General features: G+C 45.0%; 1 protein-coding gene across 3 annotated transcripts in view; it reads right to left on the bottom strand.

The window, feature by feature from the left end:
- LOC139385127 (A-kinase anchor protein 13-like) overlaps window positions 1–21,399 on the bottom strand; it is a 53,692-nt gene that overhangs the window by 15,013 nt on the left and 17,280 nt on the right. For all 3 annotated transcript variants that reach the window (XM_071130197.1, XM_071130198.1, XM_071130199.1), the window contains exons 10-17: window positions 16,122–16,198; window positions 15,808–15,982; window positions 13,375–13,451; window positions 6,511–6,692; window positions 6,139–6,221; window positions 1,824–2,057; window positions 551–730; window positions 107–177 (exon numbers count right to left, since the gene is read on the bottom strand). In XM_071130197.1, the coding sequence (XP_070986298.1) occupies window positions 107–177; window positions 551–730; window positions 1,824–2,057; window positions 6,139–6,221; window positions 6,511–6,692; window positions 13,375–13,451; window positions 15,808–15,982; window positions 16,122–16,198 (1,079 nt within the window). The remainder of the gene's footprint in view (window positions 1–106; window positions 178–550; window positions 731–1,823; window positions 2,058–6,138; window positions 6,222–6,510; window positions 6,693–13,374; window positions 13,452–15,807; window positions 15,983–16,121; window positions 16,199–21,399) is intronic.

Below are 21,399 nucleotides of genomic sequence, written 5' to 3'. Positions count from 1 at the left end.
TGGTGTATTGTGGACCACCGGCTGGTATACTGTTAGATTTAGCTTGGTGTATTGAGGACCACCAGCTGGTTTACTGTCAGATATAGCTTGGTGGATTGTGGGTAACCTTCTTCAGTACACCGTCTGACTCTGTCCTGCGAAGGTCTGCTCTGTCCTCTCCCTCTTCTTTGTCCCCATCTATACAACACAAGACACTCATCAGATATGTAGAAGACATGTTGCCCGGCATTAACACAAGTCACACGAAACACCAAGGCTTGAGAATGAGGTCAAACCAAGGCTTGAGAATGAGGTCAAACCAAGGCTTGAGAATGAGGTCACACCAAGGCTTGAGAATGAGGTCACACCAAGGCTTGAGAATGAGGTCAAACCAAGGCTTGAGAATGAGGTCAAACTAATCAGATGGATGCTCTAAGTTAAAGGGATCCATCTTTGATCTTAAACTCCATTATTGACATGATTAACAAGGAAAACAGAGGCCCATCTGAGGCTCTCAAGGCTTCTCAACCCTTGATAATGAATACGTATTACTGACAGGGATGTGTCTTACTCTTAGAGATGTGTATCTGCTGAGAGTCAAAGCCTCCGAAAGTCTCGGCCCTGCGAAGGAGACATACAGGGCCCGGGCCCACCACTCCTCCTCCTCCTTCTGTCTCTGGGACCCACACCACCTGCTGCCCTCCCATCGCTCCACCCAGAGTACCGTTCACCAGCGCCTGCAACGTCTCCACTGTCACAGAGAGAGAGAGAAAGAGAAAGAAAGAGAGAGAGATTGAGAGATGAGGGGGAAAGAGAAAGTACAGAAGAGCAGAGAGAGAGAGAAAGGATTTCACTAACCAAATGATAATAACTATGTTACTGACCGTACTGTACCGTAGATATTAACAGTGTTTCTAATCTTTGCATCAATATCTTCTTAATCAAACACTCTTTGCAATCAACCTTCCCAGTACGTTCTCACATCAGAGGAGAACATCTGATAGATCAGGAAGACAGTGAAAGATAATGCGACATTGGAAGCCACTGTTAGGTCTACTGCACCATGTCTACAGTCTGGTCTCCACCCCTGGTTCCCATTAGATGGGCTGTTGTTACCACACCATGTCTCCTCCACCCCTGGTTCCCATTAGATGGGCTACTGTTACCACACCATGTCTACAGTCTGGCCTCCACCCCTGGTTCCTATTAGATGGGCTGTTGTTACCACACCATGTCTACAGTCTGGTCTCCACCCCTGGTTCCCATTAGATGGGCTGTTGTTACCACACCATGTCTACAGTCTGGTCTCCACCCCTGGTTCCCATTAGATGGGCTACTATTACCACACCATGTCTACAGTCTGGTCTCCACCCCTGGTTCCCATTAGATGGGCTGTTGTTACCACACAATGTCTACAGTCTGGTCTCCACCCCTGGTTCCTATTAGATGGGCTGTTACCACACCATGTCTACAGTCTGGTCTCCACCCCTGGTTCCCATTAGATGGGCTACTGTTACCACACCATGTCTACAGTCTGGTCTCCACCCCTGGTTCCCATTAGATGGGCTACTGTTACCACACCATGTCTACAGTCTGGCCTCCACCCCTGGTTCCCATTAGATGGGCTGTTGTTACCACACCATGTCTACAGTCTGGTCTCCACTCCTGGTTCCCATTAGATGGGCTACTGTTACCACACCATGTCTACAGTCTGGCCTCCACCCCTGGTTCCCATTAGATGGGCGACTGTTACCACACCATGTCTACAGTCTGGCCTCCACCCCTGGTTCCCATTAGATGGGCTATTGTTACATTCATGGTGAGAGACTAGTCTGTCTACTAACCTTCCTGTAGTGCTCCCTTTATGATGGGTTCTCCTTTAGGTATGTCCTCAGAGCTCGCTCCGCTCCCAGCCCTGAACAGCCCCTTGGCCCTGGTGACCTGGCTGGGGCCCTGGTCCTCTCCTGGGCCTGTTCCTGGGGGGGTTCCAGGGCTCCGGACCTCACACATCTCCCTAAACACGGCCATCTTCTCCTCCAGCATACACATGATCTGTTCATCCTTCTTCCTCAGCATCTCTGCAGGGGAGATGAGGTATTGTTACTGTTGATGAATGTACCCTTCACAGAATCATCTCTGGAAGGGAGATGAGGTATTGTCAGTGTTGATGAGTGTACCCTTCACAGAATCATCTCTGGAAGGGAGATGAGGTATTGTCAGTGTTGATGAGTGTACCCTTCACAGAATCATCTCTGGAAGGGAGATGAGGTATTGCTAGTGTTGATGAGTGTACCCTTCACAGAATAATCTCTGGAAGGGAGATGAGGTATTGTCAGTGTTGATGAGTGTACCCTTCACAGAATCATCCATGTCTTATAGAGTATACGTCATCTCTAACACACAGTCTCCATCTCATCCGATGGCTATATAACTGCTGTGGCTATGATTATAGCTAACATTGATATATACTGAAGTTAGGTATTTGAACAGAACTTAAATTAACAAATATATAAATAATAAATAAATGCCCTCTTTGGCATTTCTACCAGAACGTCCTGTGCAACTAGAGGGAGAAAAAAACTCTAGATCACCTTTACTCCACACACAGAGACGCATACAAAGCTCTTCCTCACTCTCCATCTGACCATAACTCTATCCTCCTGCTTCCTGCTTACAAGCAAGAACACAAACAGGAAGTACCAGTGACAAGCTCAATACAGAAGTGGTCTGAAGCTACAGGACTGTTTCGCTAGCACAGACTGGAATATGTCCCTGGGATTCATCCAATAACATTGAGGAGTTTTACCACATCAGTTACTGACTTTATTAATAAGTGCATTGACGACGTCGTCCCCACAGTGACCATGCGTGCGTATCCCAACCAGAACCCATGGATTACAGGCAACATCCGCACTGAGTTAGAGGCTTGAGCTGCCGATTTCAAGGGGAGGGACACCAATCCAAATGCTTATAAGAAATCCAGCTACGACCTCCGACAGTCAAAATGTCAATACAAATCCTACTAGATGTGGCAGGGCTATCAAACTGTCACGGAGTACAAAGGGAAACCCAGCCGTGAGCTGCCCAGTGATGCAAGCCTACCAGACCCTTCAAATGTTGTGATGATAAAATCCTGGAGAAATAAATAGCACATATAATTTTTTTTTTTTTACCAGATATTATTGTTCATCCTGATCAGACAGGTTTTTTACATGGACGATACATTGGTGATAATATAATTACTTGAAACAATTGAACATTATGAAACATCAAAGATAACCGGCCTGGTCTTCATAGCAGATTTTGAAAAGGTGTTTGATAAAGTACGACTAGAATTTATATATAAATGCCTGGATTACTTTAATTTCGGTGAATCTCTTACACATTCGGTTAAAGTTATGTATAGCAACCACAGGTGTAAAATAGTAAATAGTTATTTTTTATTTTAAGAGGAGTACAACAGGGCTGTCCAATGTCTCCATATCTATTTATTATGGCCATTGAAATGCTGGCTATTAAAATTAGATCCAACGAGAACATCAAGGAGTTAGAAATCCAGGCGATTAAAAACTCTGTCAGAGTGACCATTGGGTTCTTGATCACCTCCCTGACCAAGGTACTTCTCCCCCGAATGCTTAGTTTGGCCAGGCGGCCAGCTCTAGGAAGAGCCTTGGTGGTTCCAAACTTCTTCCATTTAAGAATGATGGAGGCACCGTGTTCTTAGGGACCTTCAATGTTGCAGACATTTTCTGGCACCCTTCCCAAGATCTGTGCCTTGACACAATCCAGTCTCGGTGCTCTACGGACAATTCCTTCGACCTCATGGCTTGGTTTTTGCTCTGACATGCACTGTCAACTGTGGGACTTTATGTAGACAGGTGTGTGCCTTTACAAATCATGTTCAGTCAATTACATTTACCACAGGTGGACTCCAATCAAGCTGTAGAAACATCTCAAGGATGATCAATGGAAACAGAATGCACCTGAGCTCAATTTCAAGTCTCATAGCAAAGGGACTGAATACGCAAATACGGTATCTGTTTTTTTTTATACATTTGCAAACATTTATAAAAACCTGTTTTTGCTTTGTCATTACAGGGTATTGTGTGTAGATTGATCAGGAAAAAAACATTCATCAATTTTAGAATAAGTAACAAAATTAGGAGAAAGTGAAGGGGTCCGAATGCTCTGTACAAGTTATAGTTAAACCCCAAATGTAACGTTATCCTGTACATTTGGACAGCTGTGCCATACAGGTTGCAAAATAAATGGGAAGAGATTTCCCGATATACCGATTCCATGGCACATGATGTACGAGCTGACAAAAAAACAACACTTAGAGTTTTTACATTTTTCAAATTATGATACAGCATTTTTGCCACCAACAGAATGCTACATATAATGTCACGCCCTGATCTGTTTCACCTGTCCTCTATATCATCGACGGTATCCTTATGTAATACATGTATCACTAGCCACTTTATACTATACTATGCCACTTTGTTTACATACTCATCTCATTTGTACATACTGTACCCGATACCATCTACTGTATCTTGCCTATGCTGCTCTGTACCATCACTCATTCATATATCCTTATGTACATATTCTTTATCCCCTTACACTGTGTACAAGACAGTAGTTTTGGAATTGTTAGTTAGATTACTTGTTATTACTGCATTGTCGGAACTAGAAGCACAAGCATTTCGCTACACTCGCATTAACATCTGCTAACCATGTGTATGTGACAAATAAAATTTGATTTGATTTGATTTGATTGTCTCCACCCCTTCCAGGTGACGCTTATTTTCCGCAGTGTATTTCTCCCTGTGTTTCCTGTCTCTCTGTGCCAGTTCGTCTTGTATGTTTTTCCAAGTCAACCAGCATTTTTCCCGTTCTCCTGCTTTTTGCGTTCTCCTGTTTCTAGTCCTCCCGGTTTTAACTCTTGCCTGTTTCTGGACTCTGTACCCGCCTGCCTGACCATTCTGCCTGCCTTGACCACGAGCCTGTCTGCCACTCTGTACCTCCTGGACTCTGATCTGGTTTTGACCTTTTTGCCACTCTGTACCTCCTGGACTCTGATCTGGTTTTGACCTTTTTGCCTGTCCACGACCATTCTCTTGCCTACCCCTTTGGATTAATAAACATTGTAAGACTCCAACCATCTGTCTCCTGTGTCTGCATCTGAGTCTCACCTTGTGCCTTGATATTTAAGGGTCATACAACAATCTTAGCTTTGTAGATTTTGTTGCGAAGAGACAGAAACACTAGATAATTTATCATGGTAGCTTGTTTCTGGTCACAGGTTCAATCATGATAAAAAAAAAAAAACACAATATTCACTTAAAACGAATCTTACAAATAACAGTGTTTGGAAAGCCATACACAATCAATCAATATCATAGTAAGGTTGTAATCTTCAGCTCTGTGGATAATATGCAATTAGAAAGGGTTAAAAAATGTATGGAAAACAATTGAAAAATATATGGCACATTGAAACCAAAGGGTGGTCTATGGTGATAGGTGGGATGGGCTGAGAGTTGCTGAGGGGTCTACGGTGATAGGTGGGATGGGCTGAGTGTTGCTGAGTGGGTCTATGGTGATAGGTGGGATGGCTGAGAGTTGCTGAGGGGGTCTATGGTGATAGTAGGGATGGGCTGAGAGTGGCTCAGGGGGTCTATGGTGATAGGAGGGATGGGCTGAGTGTGGCTGAGGGGGTCTATGGTGATAGGTGGGATGGGCTGAGAGTTTCTGAGGGGTCTACGGTGATAGGTGGGATGGGCTGAGAGTTGCTGAGTGGGTCTATGGTGATAGGTGGGATGGCTGAGAGTTGCTGAGGGGTCTACGGTGATAGGTGGGATGGGCTGAGAGTTGCTGAGTGTGTCTATGGTGATAGGTGGGATGGCTGAGAGTTGCTGAGGGGGTCTATGGTGATAGGTGGGATGGGCTGAGAGTTGCTGAGTGGGTCTATGGTGATAGTTGGGATGGGCTGAGAGTGGCTGAGGGGGTCTATGGTGATAGTTGGGATGGGCTGAGAGTGGCTGAGGGGGTCTATGGTGATAGTTGGGATGGGCTGAGAGTGGCTGAGGGGGTCTATGGTGATAGGAGGGATGGGCTGAGTGTGGCTGAGGGGGTCTATGGTCAAGGGAGTCTCCTCACCTCTCATCTCCTTAGCTTTGGTCTCCAGCAGTCTCTTGTCCTCCTCTGTTTCACTGGGGTTCTCCTCATCCTCATCCTTCTCTCTGTAAAGCAACATTATTAGTACAAACCAGAGTCATGATTTCCAGCCATTCACATGTCCCCTTAGCATCCTATAGAAGCCTGTTGACAGCGCTAGTCTTCTCTCTACTGCTGAGAAAGCCTAGAGTAGAGTAGCCTACAGTGGCAGCCTGCCCATGAGGTGATGAAGCCAGACAGAGAACAGTCAATACTCCAATAGAGCATTACAACATATTGTACATCCCTCCATCCCTAGGTACAGAATGGTAGCACATTCTCTCTCTCTCTCCATGGTTCGGAGTTCAGACTTACATGGACTGCATGGCCTCCTGTATGACTTGCATCCAGGTGTTGCGTTCCTCCTTGGTTGCAGTGTGTACCTCCACCATCTCTGGTTTCTCCATCCCTGCTGTTATCAGGAAGAGACCCTTCTCCTCATTTGCCACCTCTCTAACGATCAGCTTCTGGAGGGAGAGGACCGTGGAGCGCTGGTCCTACGGGGCGATGGAAGAGAGGGAGGGATGATTAACGAATGGATTAAAGGCAGGAAGAGGGAGAGGGAGGCAGAGAGAGAAGAAGAGAGGGGAGAGAGAAGAGGAGAGGGAGAGAGAAGAAAGGGAGAAAGAGAAAAAGAGGTGGGAGAGAGAGAGAGAGAGAGAGGGGAGAGAGGTGACATGGAGAGAGAGGGGGGGATAGAGAGAGGGATAGAGGGGAGAGAGAAGAGGAGCAAGAGGGGGGGGATAGAGGGGAGAGAGGAGAGAGAGGAGAGAGAGAGTGATAGATGGGAGAGAGAGAATAAGAGAGAGAGGGATAGAGGGGAGAGAAAGATGAAGGGAGGGAAAGGGGTGGGACAGGAAGAGGTAGAATGAGAGAGGGAGATGGAAAGGGAGCGAGAGAGAGATTAAGCCTTATATGAAAGTCTGCATAATATCATCCACCTTGACATGCAACTCAGTGTCCATATCTGAATCACCTCTCTGGTTGTTCTCTGGGCATCAATATTGCTTAGTCATTGAGCTATTTAAAGAGTTGTATGCAAATCAAAGTGTATTTGTCACGTTTACAGAATACAGCTGGTGTAAACAGTACAATGAAAGGTTTACTTGCAAACTCTTCCTCAACAATGCTGTATTCAATGTACGTTCACTTGAGATAAGCAAACAAATGTTATTTACCACGGCCTCAAAGTCACACCATCTGGACTTCGTGCGGGTGTGCTGTGTGTTGCTACTTGGCTACCAGCCAAACCTTTCGACTTTTAATAACCATTTAATCAAAATCTGCATTAAACACATTTACCAACGTCTCAGTTTTTTCCTCGCTAGACCTTTTTCATTGAACTTTTTCACCCCGGATGCTTTATCTGGACGTGGTTCTACAGGACCTCCACCAGCCAACCAGTAGTAACATTAACATGATGCTTTATCTGGACGTGGTTCTACAGGACCTCCACCAGCCAACCAGTAGTAACATTAACATGATGCTTTATCTGGACGTGGTTCTACAGGACCTCCACCAGCCAACCAGTAGTAACATTAACATGATGCTTTATCTGGACATGGTTCTACAGGACCTCCACCAGCCAACCAGTAGTAACATTAACATGATGCTTTATCTGGACGTGGTTCTACAGGACCTCCACCAGCCAACCAGTAGTAACATTAACATGATGCTTTATCTGGACATGGTTCTACAGGACCTCCACCAGCCAACCAGTAGTAACATTAAAATGATGCTTTATCTGAGCGTGGTTCTACAGGACCTCCACCAGCCAACCAGTAGTAACATTAACATGATGCTTTATCTGGACGTGGTTCTACAGGACATCCACCAGCCAACCAGTAGTAACATTAACATGATGCTTTATCTGGACGTGGTTCTACAGGACCTCCACCAGCCAACCAGTAGTAACATTAACATGATGCTTCATCTGGACGTGGTTCATCAGGACCTCCACCAGCCGAAGATAAGTAGTAACATTAACATGATGCTTTATCTGGACGTGGTTCTACAGGACCTCCACCAGCCAACCAGTAGTAACATTAACATGATGCTTTATCTGGACGTGGTTCTACAGGACCTCCACCAGCCAACCAGTAGTAACATTAACATGATGCTTTATCTGGACATGGTTCTACAGGACCTCCACCAGCCAACCAGTAGTAACATTAACATGATGCTTTATCTGGACGTGGTTCTACAGGACCTCCACCAGCCAACCAGTAGTAACATTAACATGATGCTTTATCTGGACGTGGTTCTACAGGACCTCCACCAGCCAACCAGTAGTAACATTAACATGATGCTTTATCTGGACATGGTTCTCCAGGACCTCCACCAGCCGAAGATAAGTAGTAACATTAACATGATGCTTTATCTGGACGTGGTTCTCCAGGACCTCCACCAGCCGAAGATAAGTAGTAACATTCTGTTGAGTTGGCAACCTGATGAAAGCAGGTCAATATTTAAATCACCCAGAAAATATAACTATATTGATAGCACATACAAGTATTTCACAAATGCTATCCAGATACTGACTGTTAACACTTGGTGGTCTATAGCAGCTTCCCACCAGAATGGGCTTTAGATGAGGCAGATGAACCTGTAGCCATATTACTTCAACAGTATTTAACACGAGATCCTCACTAAGCTTTACAGGAATGTACCCTGAAGGCTGTTGCGGTTCTGAATATAAACAGCCACACCTCCACCTTTGGCATTTCTGTTTTTGCTTTATTTCTATCACTGTATCATCAAAGATATATGATATATACCTATACCTATATGTATTATCTAAGTGAGTTTCAGAGATTGTTAGTATATGAATGTCATTTGTTACTAGCAAATTATTGATTTCATGAACCTTTTTTACTTAAGCTACATATGTTAACGTGGGCTATTTTTAACACTTTTCTGGGATGCTTGATTGTTTTTCTTGCTTTACTGGGAAGCTTCGCAGAGGTAGACATGCTCAGGTTATTTTTATTGGTGCAGGGTGAGATGCACACAGTGGACTTCCTGCTAGGGCACACCGCCTCAGTGCTAACAGTATAACTCTGGTTCATAGGCATATGATTACTGCCTACAATAGCAGTAGGATCAGCAGAGACATTCAGGGCAGTGAGACGGACATAAATTAGGTTATTTACATTGTGTCTTCCAACGCCCCTGGGATCATGTACATTTGCTGAAGCATTATGACAACTCAGCGTCACAATGGTAGGGATTCAATGAGCTGGGCTCGGGTCATTGATAAGTCATTGTCTAAGTGTAGGGATATTGTTATCCACGTCGGCACCAACTATGTTAGGAGGTCACCAAGCGCAACATAGCTTCAGCGTGTTGTTAGGTTCTTGTATTTCAGAGTAAGTAACTCACGGACACTAGAGAAGATTGAACCAGGGTTAATTCTTCCCAAAGGGTCTGTACAGTAATTCAGACAACCCAATATTTCTCCCATCACAGGTATATATATATATTCCCCTTAAGACACTTCTCCTTCTCTCCAATCTTTACATCTTATGGTTCCACAGGAAGTAGTAAACCTTTATTACTCCCTTCAGGGGATTTGACCTCACCTCCTGACCTCAACCCCTCCTTCACCTCGTCCACAGATGTCCATCTGCCTTCCCTATAGCGATCCTTTGATCTCCTCCCGTCCACCCAGCACATTCCACAGCCACTCTGTCTTTCTACAGATCTCACTCCTTAATATTCTATGCGTCTGATCTATCATGTCTTTAATATCTCAATGTTCAGAATATTGAATCCAACAGTGTAAATCAGCTAGAAAGATGTGTCGGAATCGAGTAATTGTCTCTGGCCCCCTCTCAGTCAGAGGGAGTGATGAGCTCTACAGCAGAGTCTCACAACTTAATTGCTGGTTGAGAACTGTTTTCTGTCCCTCCCAAAAGATAGACATTGTAGATAACTGGCCCTCTTTTTGGGACTCACCCACTAACAGGACCGAGCCTGGCCTGCTGAGGAGTGACGGACTCCATCCTAGCTGGAAGGGTGCTCTCATCTTATCTGTCAGCATAGACGGGCTCTAACTCCTCTAGCGCCACAATGAAATAGGGTGCAGGCCAGGCAGTAGGCTGTTAGCCAGGCAACAGGCTGTTAGCGAGCCTGCCAGCATAGTGGAGTCTGCCACTAGCACAGTCAGTATAGTCAGCTATTTTTGACTCTCTCTCTCTAACGCACCTGCTGTCTCGAAATCTGATTGCTCGGCTATGAAAAGCCAACTGACATTTACTCCTGAGATACTGACCTGTTGCTCCCTCTACAACCACTGTGATTATTATTATTTAACTCTGCTGGTCATCTATGAACGTCTGAACATCTTGAATAACAATCTGGCCTTTATGGCCATGTACTTTTATACTGTAAACCTCCACCCGGTACAGCCAGAAGAGGACTGGCCACCCCTCGGAGGCTGGTTCCTCTCTGGGTTTTTTCCTAGGCTCCTGGCTTTCTAGGGAGTTTTTCCAAGCCACCGTGCTTCTACATCTGCATTGTTTGCTGGGGTTTTAGGCTGGGTTTCTGTATAACACTTTGAGATATCTGCTGATATTAAAAGGGCTTCGTAAATATATTTAATTGATTGATGAATTAACATAATACTGGAGATTGCAACGATGATTAAAAATTGTTTGTCCAAAAACATCCAATTGATGTACAGATCAATGTATTTAAACTATCCTGCTGTCCTTCTACCAACATGTTACAATGTATTTAAACTATCCTGCTGTCCATCTACCAACATGTTACAATGTATTTAAACTATCCTGCTGTCCATCTACCAACATGTTACAATGTATTTAAACTATCCTGCTGTCCATCTACCAACATGTTACAATGTATTTAAACTATCCTGCTGTCCATCTACCAACATGTTACAATGTATTTAAACTATCCTGCTGTCCATCTACCAACATGTTACAATGTATTTAAACTATCCTGCTGTCCATCTACCAACATGTTACAATGTATTTAAACTATCCTGCTGTCCATCTACCAACATGTTACAATGTATTTAAACTATCCTGCTGTCCATCTACCAACATGTTACAATGTATTTAAACTATCCTGCTGTCCATCTACCAACATGTTACAATGTATTTAAACTATCCTGCTGTCCATCTACCAACATGTTACAATGTATTTAAACTATCCTGCTGTCCATCTACCAACATGTTACAATGTATTTAAACTATCCTGCTGTCCATCTACCAACATGTTACAATGTATTTAAACTATCCTGCTGTCCATCTACCAACATGTTACAATGTATTTCCATGGTGAACATGCTTATTATTCCCCAAACAAGGACTTCTCTAAATTACTGGCTGTTGGGCCCTATCCAACCTACCCATAACCCAGCCAAGGACTTCTCTAAATTACTGGCTGTCGGGCCCTATCCAACCTACCCATAACCCAGCCAAGGACTTGTCTAAATTACTGGCTGTTGGGCCCTATCCAACCTACCCATATCCAGCCAAGGACTTCTCTAAATTACTGGCTGTTGGGCCATATCCAACCTACCCATAACCCAGCCAATGACTTCTCTAAATTACTGGCTGTTGGGCCATATCTAACCTACCCATAACCCAGCCAAGGACTTCTCTAAATTACTGGCTGTTGGGCCCTATCCAACCTACCCATAACCCAGCCAAGGACTTCTCTAAATTACTGGCTGTCGGGCCCTATCCAACCTACCCATAACCCAGCCAAGGACTTCTCTAAATTACTGGCTGTTGGGCCATATCCAACCTACCCATAACCCAGCCAAGGACTTCTCTAAATTACTGGCTGTCGGGCCATATCCAACCTACCCATAACCCAGCCAAGGACTTCTCTAAATTACTGGCTGTCGGGCCCTATCCAACCTACCCATAACCCAGCCAAGGACTTCTCTAAATTACTGGCTGTTGGGCCCTATCCAACCTACCCATAACCCAGCCAAGGACTTCTCTAAATTACTGGCTGTTGGGCCATATCCAACCTACCCATAACCCAGCCAAGGACTTCCCTAAATTACTGGCTGCTGGGCCCAATACAACCTACCCATAACCCAGCCAAGGACTTCCCTAAATGACTGTCTGTTGGGCCCAATACAACCTACCCATAACCCAGCCAAGGACTTCCCTAAATTACTGGCTGTTGGGCCCAATACAACCTACCCATAACCCAGCCAAGGACTTCCCTAAATTACTGGCTGTTGGGCCCAATACAACCTACCCATAACCCAGCCAAGGACTTCCCTAAATTACTGGCTGTTGGGCCCAATACAACCTACCCATAACCAAACACATCCCATTGAGCTGTAATTTCTGCAAGAAAAACAGCATAACTGCTGGATCAGATGTCAGGAGGCTTAGACCCATTATTATTACTGAATAGACCCATTATTATTACTGAATAGACCCATTATTATTACTGAATAGTCCCATTATTAATACTGAATAGACCCATTATTATCACCGAATAGACCCATTATTATTACTGAATAGACCTATTATTATTACTGAATAGACCCATTATTATTACTGAATATACCCATTATTATCACTGAATATACCCATTATTATTACTGAATAGACCCATTATTATTACTGAATAGACCCATTATTATAACTAAATAGACACAGAATTATTACTGAATAGACCCATTATTATTACTGAATATACCCATTATTATCACTGAATATACCCATTATTATTACTGAATAGACCCATTATTATTACTGAATAGACCCATTATTATTACTAAATAGACACATAATTATTATTACTGAATATACCCATTATTATTACTGAATAGACCCATTATTATCACTGAATATACCCATTATTATTACTGAATAGACCCATTATTATTACTAAATAGACACATAATTATTACTTAATAGACCCATTATTATTACTGAATAGACCCATTATTATTACTGAATAGACCCATTATTATTACTGAATAGACCCATTATTATTACTGAGTGGGAGGATCAACCAATCACATTCCAGAGATGTAATTATGTATTTCTGATGATTGTATGGTACTCTGGATAAGAGTGTCTGCTAAATGACTTGATTGTAATGGAAAAATTGACTAAACCAATAAGATACCAAAGAGCCAAAGAGATATTTACATATTTCTGGTCTTAACCAATCACCTACCAGAGAGGCAAAGACGAATTTCTGGTCTTTCTCCTGCAGGAAGACGACAATATCAGAGAGAAGCATGGCCGTTACATCTAGAGAGAGGAGACCAGAGGTTAGAGGTTAGAGGTCAGGTTTAGATATCAGAGAGAAGCATGGCTGTTACATCTAGAGAGAGGAGACCAGAGGTTAGAGGTCAGGTTTAGATATCAGAGAGAAGCATGGCTGTTACATCTAGAGAGAGGAGACCAGAGGTTAGAGGTCAGGTTTAGATATCAGAGAGAAGCATGGCTGTTACATCTAGAGAGAGGAGACCAGAGGTTAGAGGTTAGAGGTCAGGTTTAGATATCAGAGAGAAGCATGGCTGTTACATCTAGAGAGAGGAGACCAGAGGTTAGAGGTTAGAGGTCAGGTTTAGATATCAGAGAGAAGCATGGCTGTTACATCTAGAGAGAGGAGACCAGAGGTTAGAGGTCAGGTTTAGATATCAGAGAGAAGCATGGCCGTTACATCTAGAGAGAGGAGACCAGAGGTTAGAGGTCAGGTTTAGATATCAGAGAGAAGCATGGCTGTTACATCTAGAGAGAGGAGACCAGAGGTTAGAGGTTAGAGGTCAGGTTTAGATAACAGAGAGAAGCATGGCTGTTACATCTAGAGAGAGGAGACCAGAGGTTAGAGGTCAGGTTTAGATATCAGAGAGAAGCATGGCTGCTACATCTAGAGAGAGGAGACCAGAGGTTAGAGGTCAGGTTTAGATATCAGAGAGAAGCATGGCTGCTACATCTAGAGAGAGGAGACCAGAGGTTAGAGGTCAGGTTTAGATATCAGAGAGAAGCATGGCCGTTACATCTAGAGAGAGGAGACCAGAGGTTAGAGGTTAGAGGTCAGGTTTAGATATCAGAGAGAAGCATGGCTGTTACATCTAGAGAGAGGAGACCAGAGGTTAGAGGTCAGGTTTAGATATCAGAGAGAAGCATGGCCGTTACATCTAGAGAGAGGAGACCAGAGGTTAGAGGTTAGAGGTCAGGTTTAGATATCAGAGAGAAACATGGCTGTTACATCTAGAGAGAGGAGACCAGAGGTTAGAGGTCAGGTTTAGATATCAGAGAGAAGCATGGCCGTTACATCTAGAGAGAGGAGACCAGAGGTTAGAGGTCAGGGTTAGATATCAGAGAGAAGCATGGCTGTTACATCTAGAGAGAGGAGACCAGAGGTTAGAGGTTAGAGGTCAGGTTTAGATATCAGAGAGAAGCATGGCTGTTACATCTAGAGAGAGGAGACCAGAGGTTAGAGGTTAGAGGTCAGGTTTAGATATCAGAGAGAAGCATGGCTGTTACATCTAGAGAGAGGAGACCAGAGGTTAGAGGTTAGAGGTCAGGTTTAGATATCAGAGAGAAGCATGGCTGTTACATCTAGAGAGAGGAGACCAGAGGTTAGAGGTCAGGTTTAGATATCAGAGAGAAGCATGGCTGTTACATCTAGAGAGAGGAGACCAGAGGTTAGAGGTCAGGTTTAGATATCAGAGAGAAGCATGGCTGTTACATCTAGAGAGAGGAGACCAGAGGTTAGAGGTTAGAGGTCAGGGTTAGATATCAGAGAGAAGCATGGCTGTTACATCTAGAGAGAGGAGACCAGAGGTTAGAGGTCAGGTTTAGATATCAGAGAGAAGCATGGCCGTTACATCTAGAGAGAGGAGACCAGAGGTTAGAGGTTAGAGGTCAGGTTTAGATATCAGAGAGAAGCATGGCCGTTACATCTAGAGAGAGGAGACCAGAGGTTAGAGGTCAGGTTTAGATATCAGAGAGAAGCATGGCCGTTACATCTAGAGAGAGGAGACCAGAGGTTAGAGGTTAGAGGTCAGGTTTAGATATCAGAGAGAAGCATGGCTGTTACATCTAGAGAGAGGAGACCAGAGGTTAGAGGTCAGGTTTAGATATCAGAGAGAAGCATGGCCGTTACATCTAGAGAGAGGAGACCAGAGGTTAGAGGTTAGAGGTCAGGTTTAGATATCAGAGAGAAGCATGGCTGTTACATCTAGAGAGAGGAGACCAGAGGTTAGAGGTTAGAGGTCAGGTTTAGATATCAGAGAGAAGCATGGCCGTTACATCTAGAGAGAGGAGACCAGAGGTTAGAGGTCAGGGTTAGATATCAGAGAGAAGCATGGCTGTTACATCTAGAGAGAGGAGACCAGAGGTTAGAGGTTAGAGGTCAGGTTTAGATATCAGAGAGAAGCATGGCCGTTACATCTAGAGAGAGGAGACCAGAGGTTAGAGGTTAGAGGTCAGGTTTAGATATCAGAGAGAAGCATGGCTGTTACATCTAGAGAGAGGAGACCAGAGGTTAGAGGTCAGGTTTAGATATCAGAGAGAAGCATGGCTGTTACATCTAGAGAGAGGAGACCAGAGGTTAGAGGTCAGGGTTAGATATCAGTGATATTGGTGTCCTCCTCACCCTTGAGTTTCCCCTGTGAGTTCTTCAGCTGCAGAGGTCCATCATACAGCAATCTTCTCCCTCTGAGCAGGTCCTCTCTAGCAAACATCTGACCGCTCTTCATCCTCATAATGGACTTGCTGTCTGTTCGGCTGTAGATGTCCTTCAGCCTCCTCTTCTTCTCATGCTCGTTCACCTAGCAACATGACATTTATTATCATAGGTCAGTTCACCTAGCAACATGACAATTATTATCATAGGTCAGTTCACCTATTATGAATACAGTATTAACACATTTCAGTTGACCTAATATGAATATAGTATTATTATATTACCTTGCTGTCCACTGCAGTGATGACCTCCTTGACCTGGTATAGAGCATCACTCAGGTCCTCATGGTCTTCCTCATTCTCTGTGGGGAGGGGATGGTCAAAGTACACACACACACACATACACACACACACACACACACACACACACACACACAAGAATGAAAGAAAGAGACAAACAAGGTTAGCTTCATTCTAGATGAAAATCCACCATGTGGTCAGTATAACATACAGTCTCCTCCTCCTCCTCCTCCTCCTCCTCCTCCTCCTCCTCCTCTCTTCATTCTAGACGAAGCCCCACCATATGGTCAGTATAACATACAGTCTCCTCCTCCTCCTCCTCCTCCTCTCTTCATTATGGATGAAGCTCCACCATATGTTCTGTATAACAGACAGACAGTCTCCTCCTCCTCTTCCTCTTCCTCCTCCTCTCTTCATTCTGGATGAAGCTCCACCATATGGTCAGTATAACAGACAGTCTCCTCCTCCTCCTCCTCCTCCTCCTCCTCCTCTCTTCATTCTAGATGAAGCTCCACCATGTGGTCAGTATAACAGACAGTCTCCTCCTCCTCCTCCTCCTCCTCCTCCTCTCTTCATTCTAGATGAAGCTCCACCATGTGGTCAGTATAACAGACAGTCTCCTCCTCCTCCTCCTCCTCCTCCTCCTCCTCATTCTAGATGAAGCTCCACCATGTGGTCAGTATAACAGACAGTCTCCTCCTCCTCCTTTCTTCATTCTAGATGAAGCTCCACCATGTGGTCAGTATAACAGACAGTCTCCTCCTCCTCCTCCTCCTCCTCCTCCTCTCTTCATTCTAGATGAAGCTCCACCATGTGGTCAGTATAACAGACAGTCTCCTCCTCCTCCTCCTCCTCCTCCTCATTCTAGATGAAGCTCCACCATGTGGTCAGTATAACAGACAGTCTCCTCCTCCTCCTCTCTTCATTCTAGATGAAGCTCCACCATGTGGTCAGTATAACAGACAGTCTCCTCCTCCTCCTCCTCCTCCTCCTCATTCTAGATGAAGCTCCACCATGTGGTCAGTATAACTGACAGTCTCCTCCTCCTCCTCCTCCTCCTCATTCTAGATGAAGCTCCACCATATGGTCAGTATAACAGACACTCTCCTCCTCCTCCTCCTCCTCCTCCTCTCTTCATTCTAGATGAAGCTCCACCATGTGGTCAGTATAACAGACAGTCTCTTCCTCCTCCTCCTCCTCCTCCTCCTCCTCCTCCTCCTCCTCCTCCTCTCTTCATTCTAGATGAAGCTCCACCATGTGGTCAGTATAACAGACAGTCTCCTCCTCTTCCTCCTCCTCCTCCTCTCTTCATTCTAGATGAGGCTCCACCATATGGTCAGTATAACAGACCGTCTCCTCCTCCTCCTCCTCCTCCTCCTCCTCCTCCTCTCTTCATTCAAACTGGCAGGAGAACTCCTCTAAAAGCACCGCTAAGAAGGACTGAGTCCCAAATAGCACCCTACTCCTAATATATAGTGCACTACATTTCACCAGGGCCAGGTATTCACACCCCTTGCCTTATTCCACATTTTATTGTATTACATCTTGAATTAAAAAATTATTAACTTAGATTTTCTTTGTCACTGGCCTACACACAGTACCCCATAATGTCACTGGCCTACACACAGTACCCCATAATGTCACTGGCCTACATACAATACCCCATAATGTCACTGGCCTACACACAATACCCCACAATGTCACTGGCCTACACACAGTACCCCATAATGTCACTGGCCTACATACAGTACCCCATAATGTCACTGGCCTACATACAATACCCCATAATGTCACTGGCCTACACACAATACCCCATAATGTCACTGGCCTACACACAATACCCCATAATGTCACAATACCCCATAATGTCACTGGCCTACACACAGTACCCCATAACAATCACGGTGTGCAACGCTCATAGAGACTTACCCAGAAAGACTCCCAGCTCTCAGAGAGACTTACCCAGAAAGACTCCCAGCTCTTAGAGACTTACTCAGAAAGACTCCCAGCTCTTAGAGACTTACACAGAAAGACTCCCAGCTCTTAGAGACTTACCCAGAAAGACTCCCAGCTCTTAGAGACTTACCCAGAAAGACTCCCAGCTCTTAGAGACTTACCCAGAAAGACTCCCAGCTCTTAGAGACTTACCCAGAAAGACTCCCAGCTCTTAGAGACTTACCCAGAAAGACTCCCAGCTCTTAGAGACTTACCCAGAAAGACTCCCAGCTCTTAGAGACTTACCCAGAAAGACTCCCAGCTCTCAGAGACTTACCCAGAAAGACTCCCAGCTCTCAGAGACTTGCCCAGAAAGACTCCCAGCTCTCAGAGACTTGCCCAGAAAGACTCTCAGCTCTCAGAGATTTGCCCAGAAAGACTCCCAGCTCTCAGAGACTTACCCAGAAAGACTCCCAGCTCTCAGAGACTTACACAGAATGACTCCCAGCTCTTAGAGACTTACACAGAAAGACTCCCAGCTCTTAGAGACTTACACAGAAAGACTCCCAGCTCTTAGAGACTTACACAGAAATACTCCCAGCTCTTAGAGACTTACCCAGAAAGACACCCAGCTCTTAGAGACTTAGCCAGAAAGACTCCCAGCTCTTAGAGACTTACCCAGAAAGACTCCCAGCTCTTAGAGACTTACCCAGAAAGACTCCCAGCTCTTAGAGACTTACCCAGAAAGACTCCCAGCTCTTAGAGACTTACCCAGAAAGACTCCCAGCTCTCAGAGACTTACCCAGAAAGACTCCCAGCTCTCAGAGACTTGCCCAGAAAGACTCCCAGCTCTCAGAGACTTGCCCAGAAAGACTCTCAGCTCTCAGAGATTTGCCCAGAAAGACTCCCAGCTCTCAGAGACTTACCCAGAAAGACTCCCAGCTCTCAGAGACTTACACAGAATGACTCCCAGCTCTTAGAGACTTACACAGAAAGACTCCCAGCTCTTAGAGACTTACACAGAAAGACTCCCAGCTCTTAGAGACTTACACAGAAATACTCCCAGCTCTTAGAGACTTACCCAGAAAGACACCCAGCTCTTAGAGACTTAGCCAGAAAGACTCCCAGCTCTTAGAGACTTAGCCAGAAAGACTCCCAGCTCTTAGAGACTTAGCCAGAAAGACTCCCAGCTCGTAGAGACTTAGCCAGAAAGACTCCCAGCTATTAGAGACTTATCCAGAAAGACTCCCAGCTCTCAGAGACTTACCCAGAAAGACCCAGCTGATTTATATATGTACTTCACAGCCCTGTCTCGGAGCTCTACGGACAATTCCTTCAACCTTTCTACTCTGATATGCACTTTCGACTGTGGGACCTTATATAGACAGGATTGTGCCTTTCCAAGTCATGTCACATCAATAGAATTTACCACAGGTAGAGTCCAATCAAGTTGAAGAAACATCTCACGGATGATCAATGGAAACAGGATGTAAGTAAATTATTTCTGTTTTAAATTTTTTAAATACATTTTCAAACATTTCTAAAACCTGTTATTGCATTTTCATAATGGGGTATTGTGTGTAGATTGATGAGGAACAAATATATATTTTAGAATTTATTATTATTATTATAAAAATGTTTAACCTTTATTTAACTAGGCAAGTCAGTTAAGAACAAATTCTTATTTTCCCCTGTTCAGGGGCAGAACAAAAAATTTGTCCCTTGTCAGCTCAGGGGTTTGAACTTGCAACCTTCTGGTTACTAGTCCAATGCTCTAACCACTAGGCTACCCTGCTGCCCCGAATAAGGCTGTAATGTAACAAAATGTGTGAGAGGACAATGTGAAGTCCTCAGTGATGTGGACATCGAGGAACTTGAAGCTCTTGACACTCTCCACTGCGTCCTTGTGGATGGGGGTGGGGGTGGGGTGAGGGTGTGCACCCACCCCTGTTCCCTGTACTCCACCATCCGCTCCTTGGTCTTGCTGACGTTGAGAGAGAGGTTGTTGTCATGGCACCACACTGCCAGGGTTCTGACCTCCTCCCTGTTGTTCACGACCAGCTCCTTGGTCTTGTTGACGTTGAGAGAGAGGTTGTTGTGTGTACAGAGACTACCTCATCTGTCGAGCAGAGGGCAGTGCAGAGCTGGGGGGAGTGTGTGTGTGTGTGTGTGTGTGTGTGTGTTGTTGTGTGTGTGTGTGTGTGTGTGTGTGTGTGTATATATATAGAGACCACCTCATCTGTCCAGCAGAGGGCAGAACTGGGGGCAGTGTGTGTGTGTGTGTATATATATAGAGACCACCTCATCTGTCCAGCAGAGGGCAGAACTGGGGGCAGTGTGTGTGTGTGTATGTATATATATAGAGACCACCTCATCTGTCCAGCAGAGGGCAGAACTGGGGGCAGTGTGTGTGTGTGTGTGTATATATATAGAGACCACCTCATCTGTCCAGCAGAGGGCAGAGCTGGGGGCAGTGTGTGTGTATATATATATAGAGACCACCTCATCTGTCCAGCAGAGGGCAGAACTGGGGGCAGTGTGTGTGTGTATATATATAGAGACCACCTCATCTGTCCAGCAGAGGGCAGAACTGGGGGCAGTGTGTGTGTGTGTGTGTATATATATATAGAGACCACCTCATCTGTCAAGCAGAGGGCAGAACTGGGGGCAGTGTGTGTGTGTATATATATAGAGACCACCTCATCTGTCCAGCAGAGGGCAGAACTGGGGGCAGTGTGTGTGTGTATATATATAGAGACCACCTCATCTGTCCAGCAGAGGGCAGAACTGGGGGCAGTGTGTGTGTGTATATATATAGAGACCACCTCATCTGTCCAGCAGAGGGCAGAACTGGGGGCAGTGTGTGTGTGTGTGTGTGTATATATATAGAGACCACCTCATCTGTCCAGCAGAGGGCAGAACTGGGGGCAGTGTGTGTTGAGACCACCTCATCTGTCCAGCAGAGGGCAGAACTGGGGGCAGTGTGTGTGTGTGTGTGTGTATATATATAGAGACCACCTCATCTGTCCAGCAGAGGGCAGAACTGGGGGCAGAGTGTGTGTGTATATTTATATAGAGACCACCTCATCTGTCCAGCAGAGGGCAGAACTGGGGGCAGTGTGTGTGTGTATATATATAGAGACCACCTCATCTGTCCAGCAGAGGGCAGAACTGGGGGCAGTGTGTGTGTGTGTGTGTGTATATATATAGACCACCTCATCTGTCCAGCAGAGGGCAGAACTGGGGGCAGTGTGTGTGTGTATATATATAGAGACCACCTCATCTGTCCAGCAGAGGGCAGAACTGGGGGCAGTGTGTGTGTGTATAT

This window comes from Oncorhynchus clarkii, chromosome 26 (assembly GCF_045791955.1).
Source record: "Oncorhynchus clarkii lewisi isolate Uvic-CL-2024 chromosome 26, UVic_Ocla_1.0, whole genome shotgun sequence".
Lineage (NCBI taxonomy): Eukaryota > Metazoa > Chordata > Actinopteri > Salmoniformes > Salmonidae > Oncorhynchus > Oncorhynchus clarkii.
This window is presented reverse-complemented; position numbering and strand designations above follow the sequence as displayed.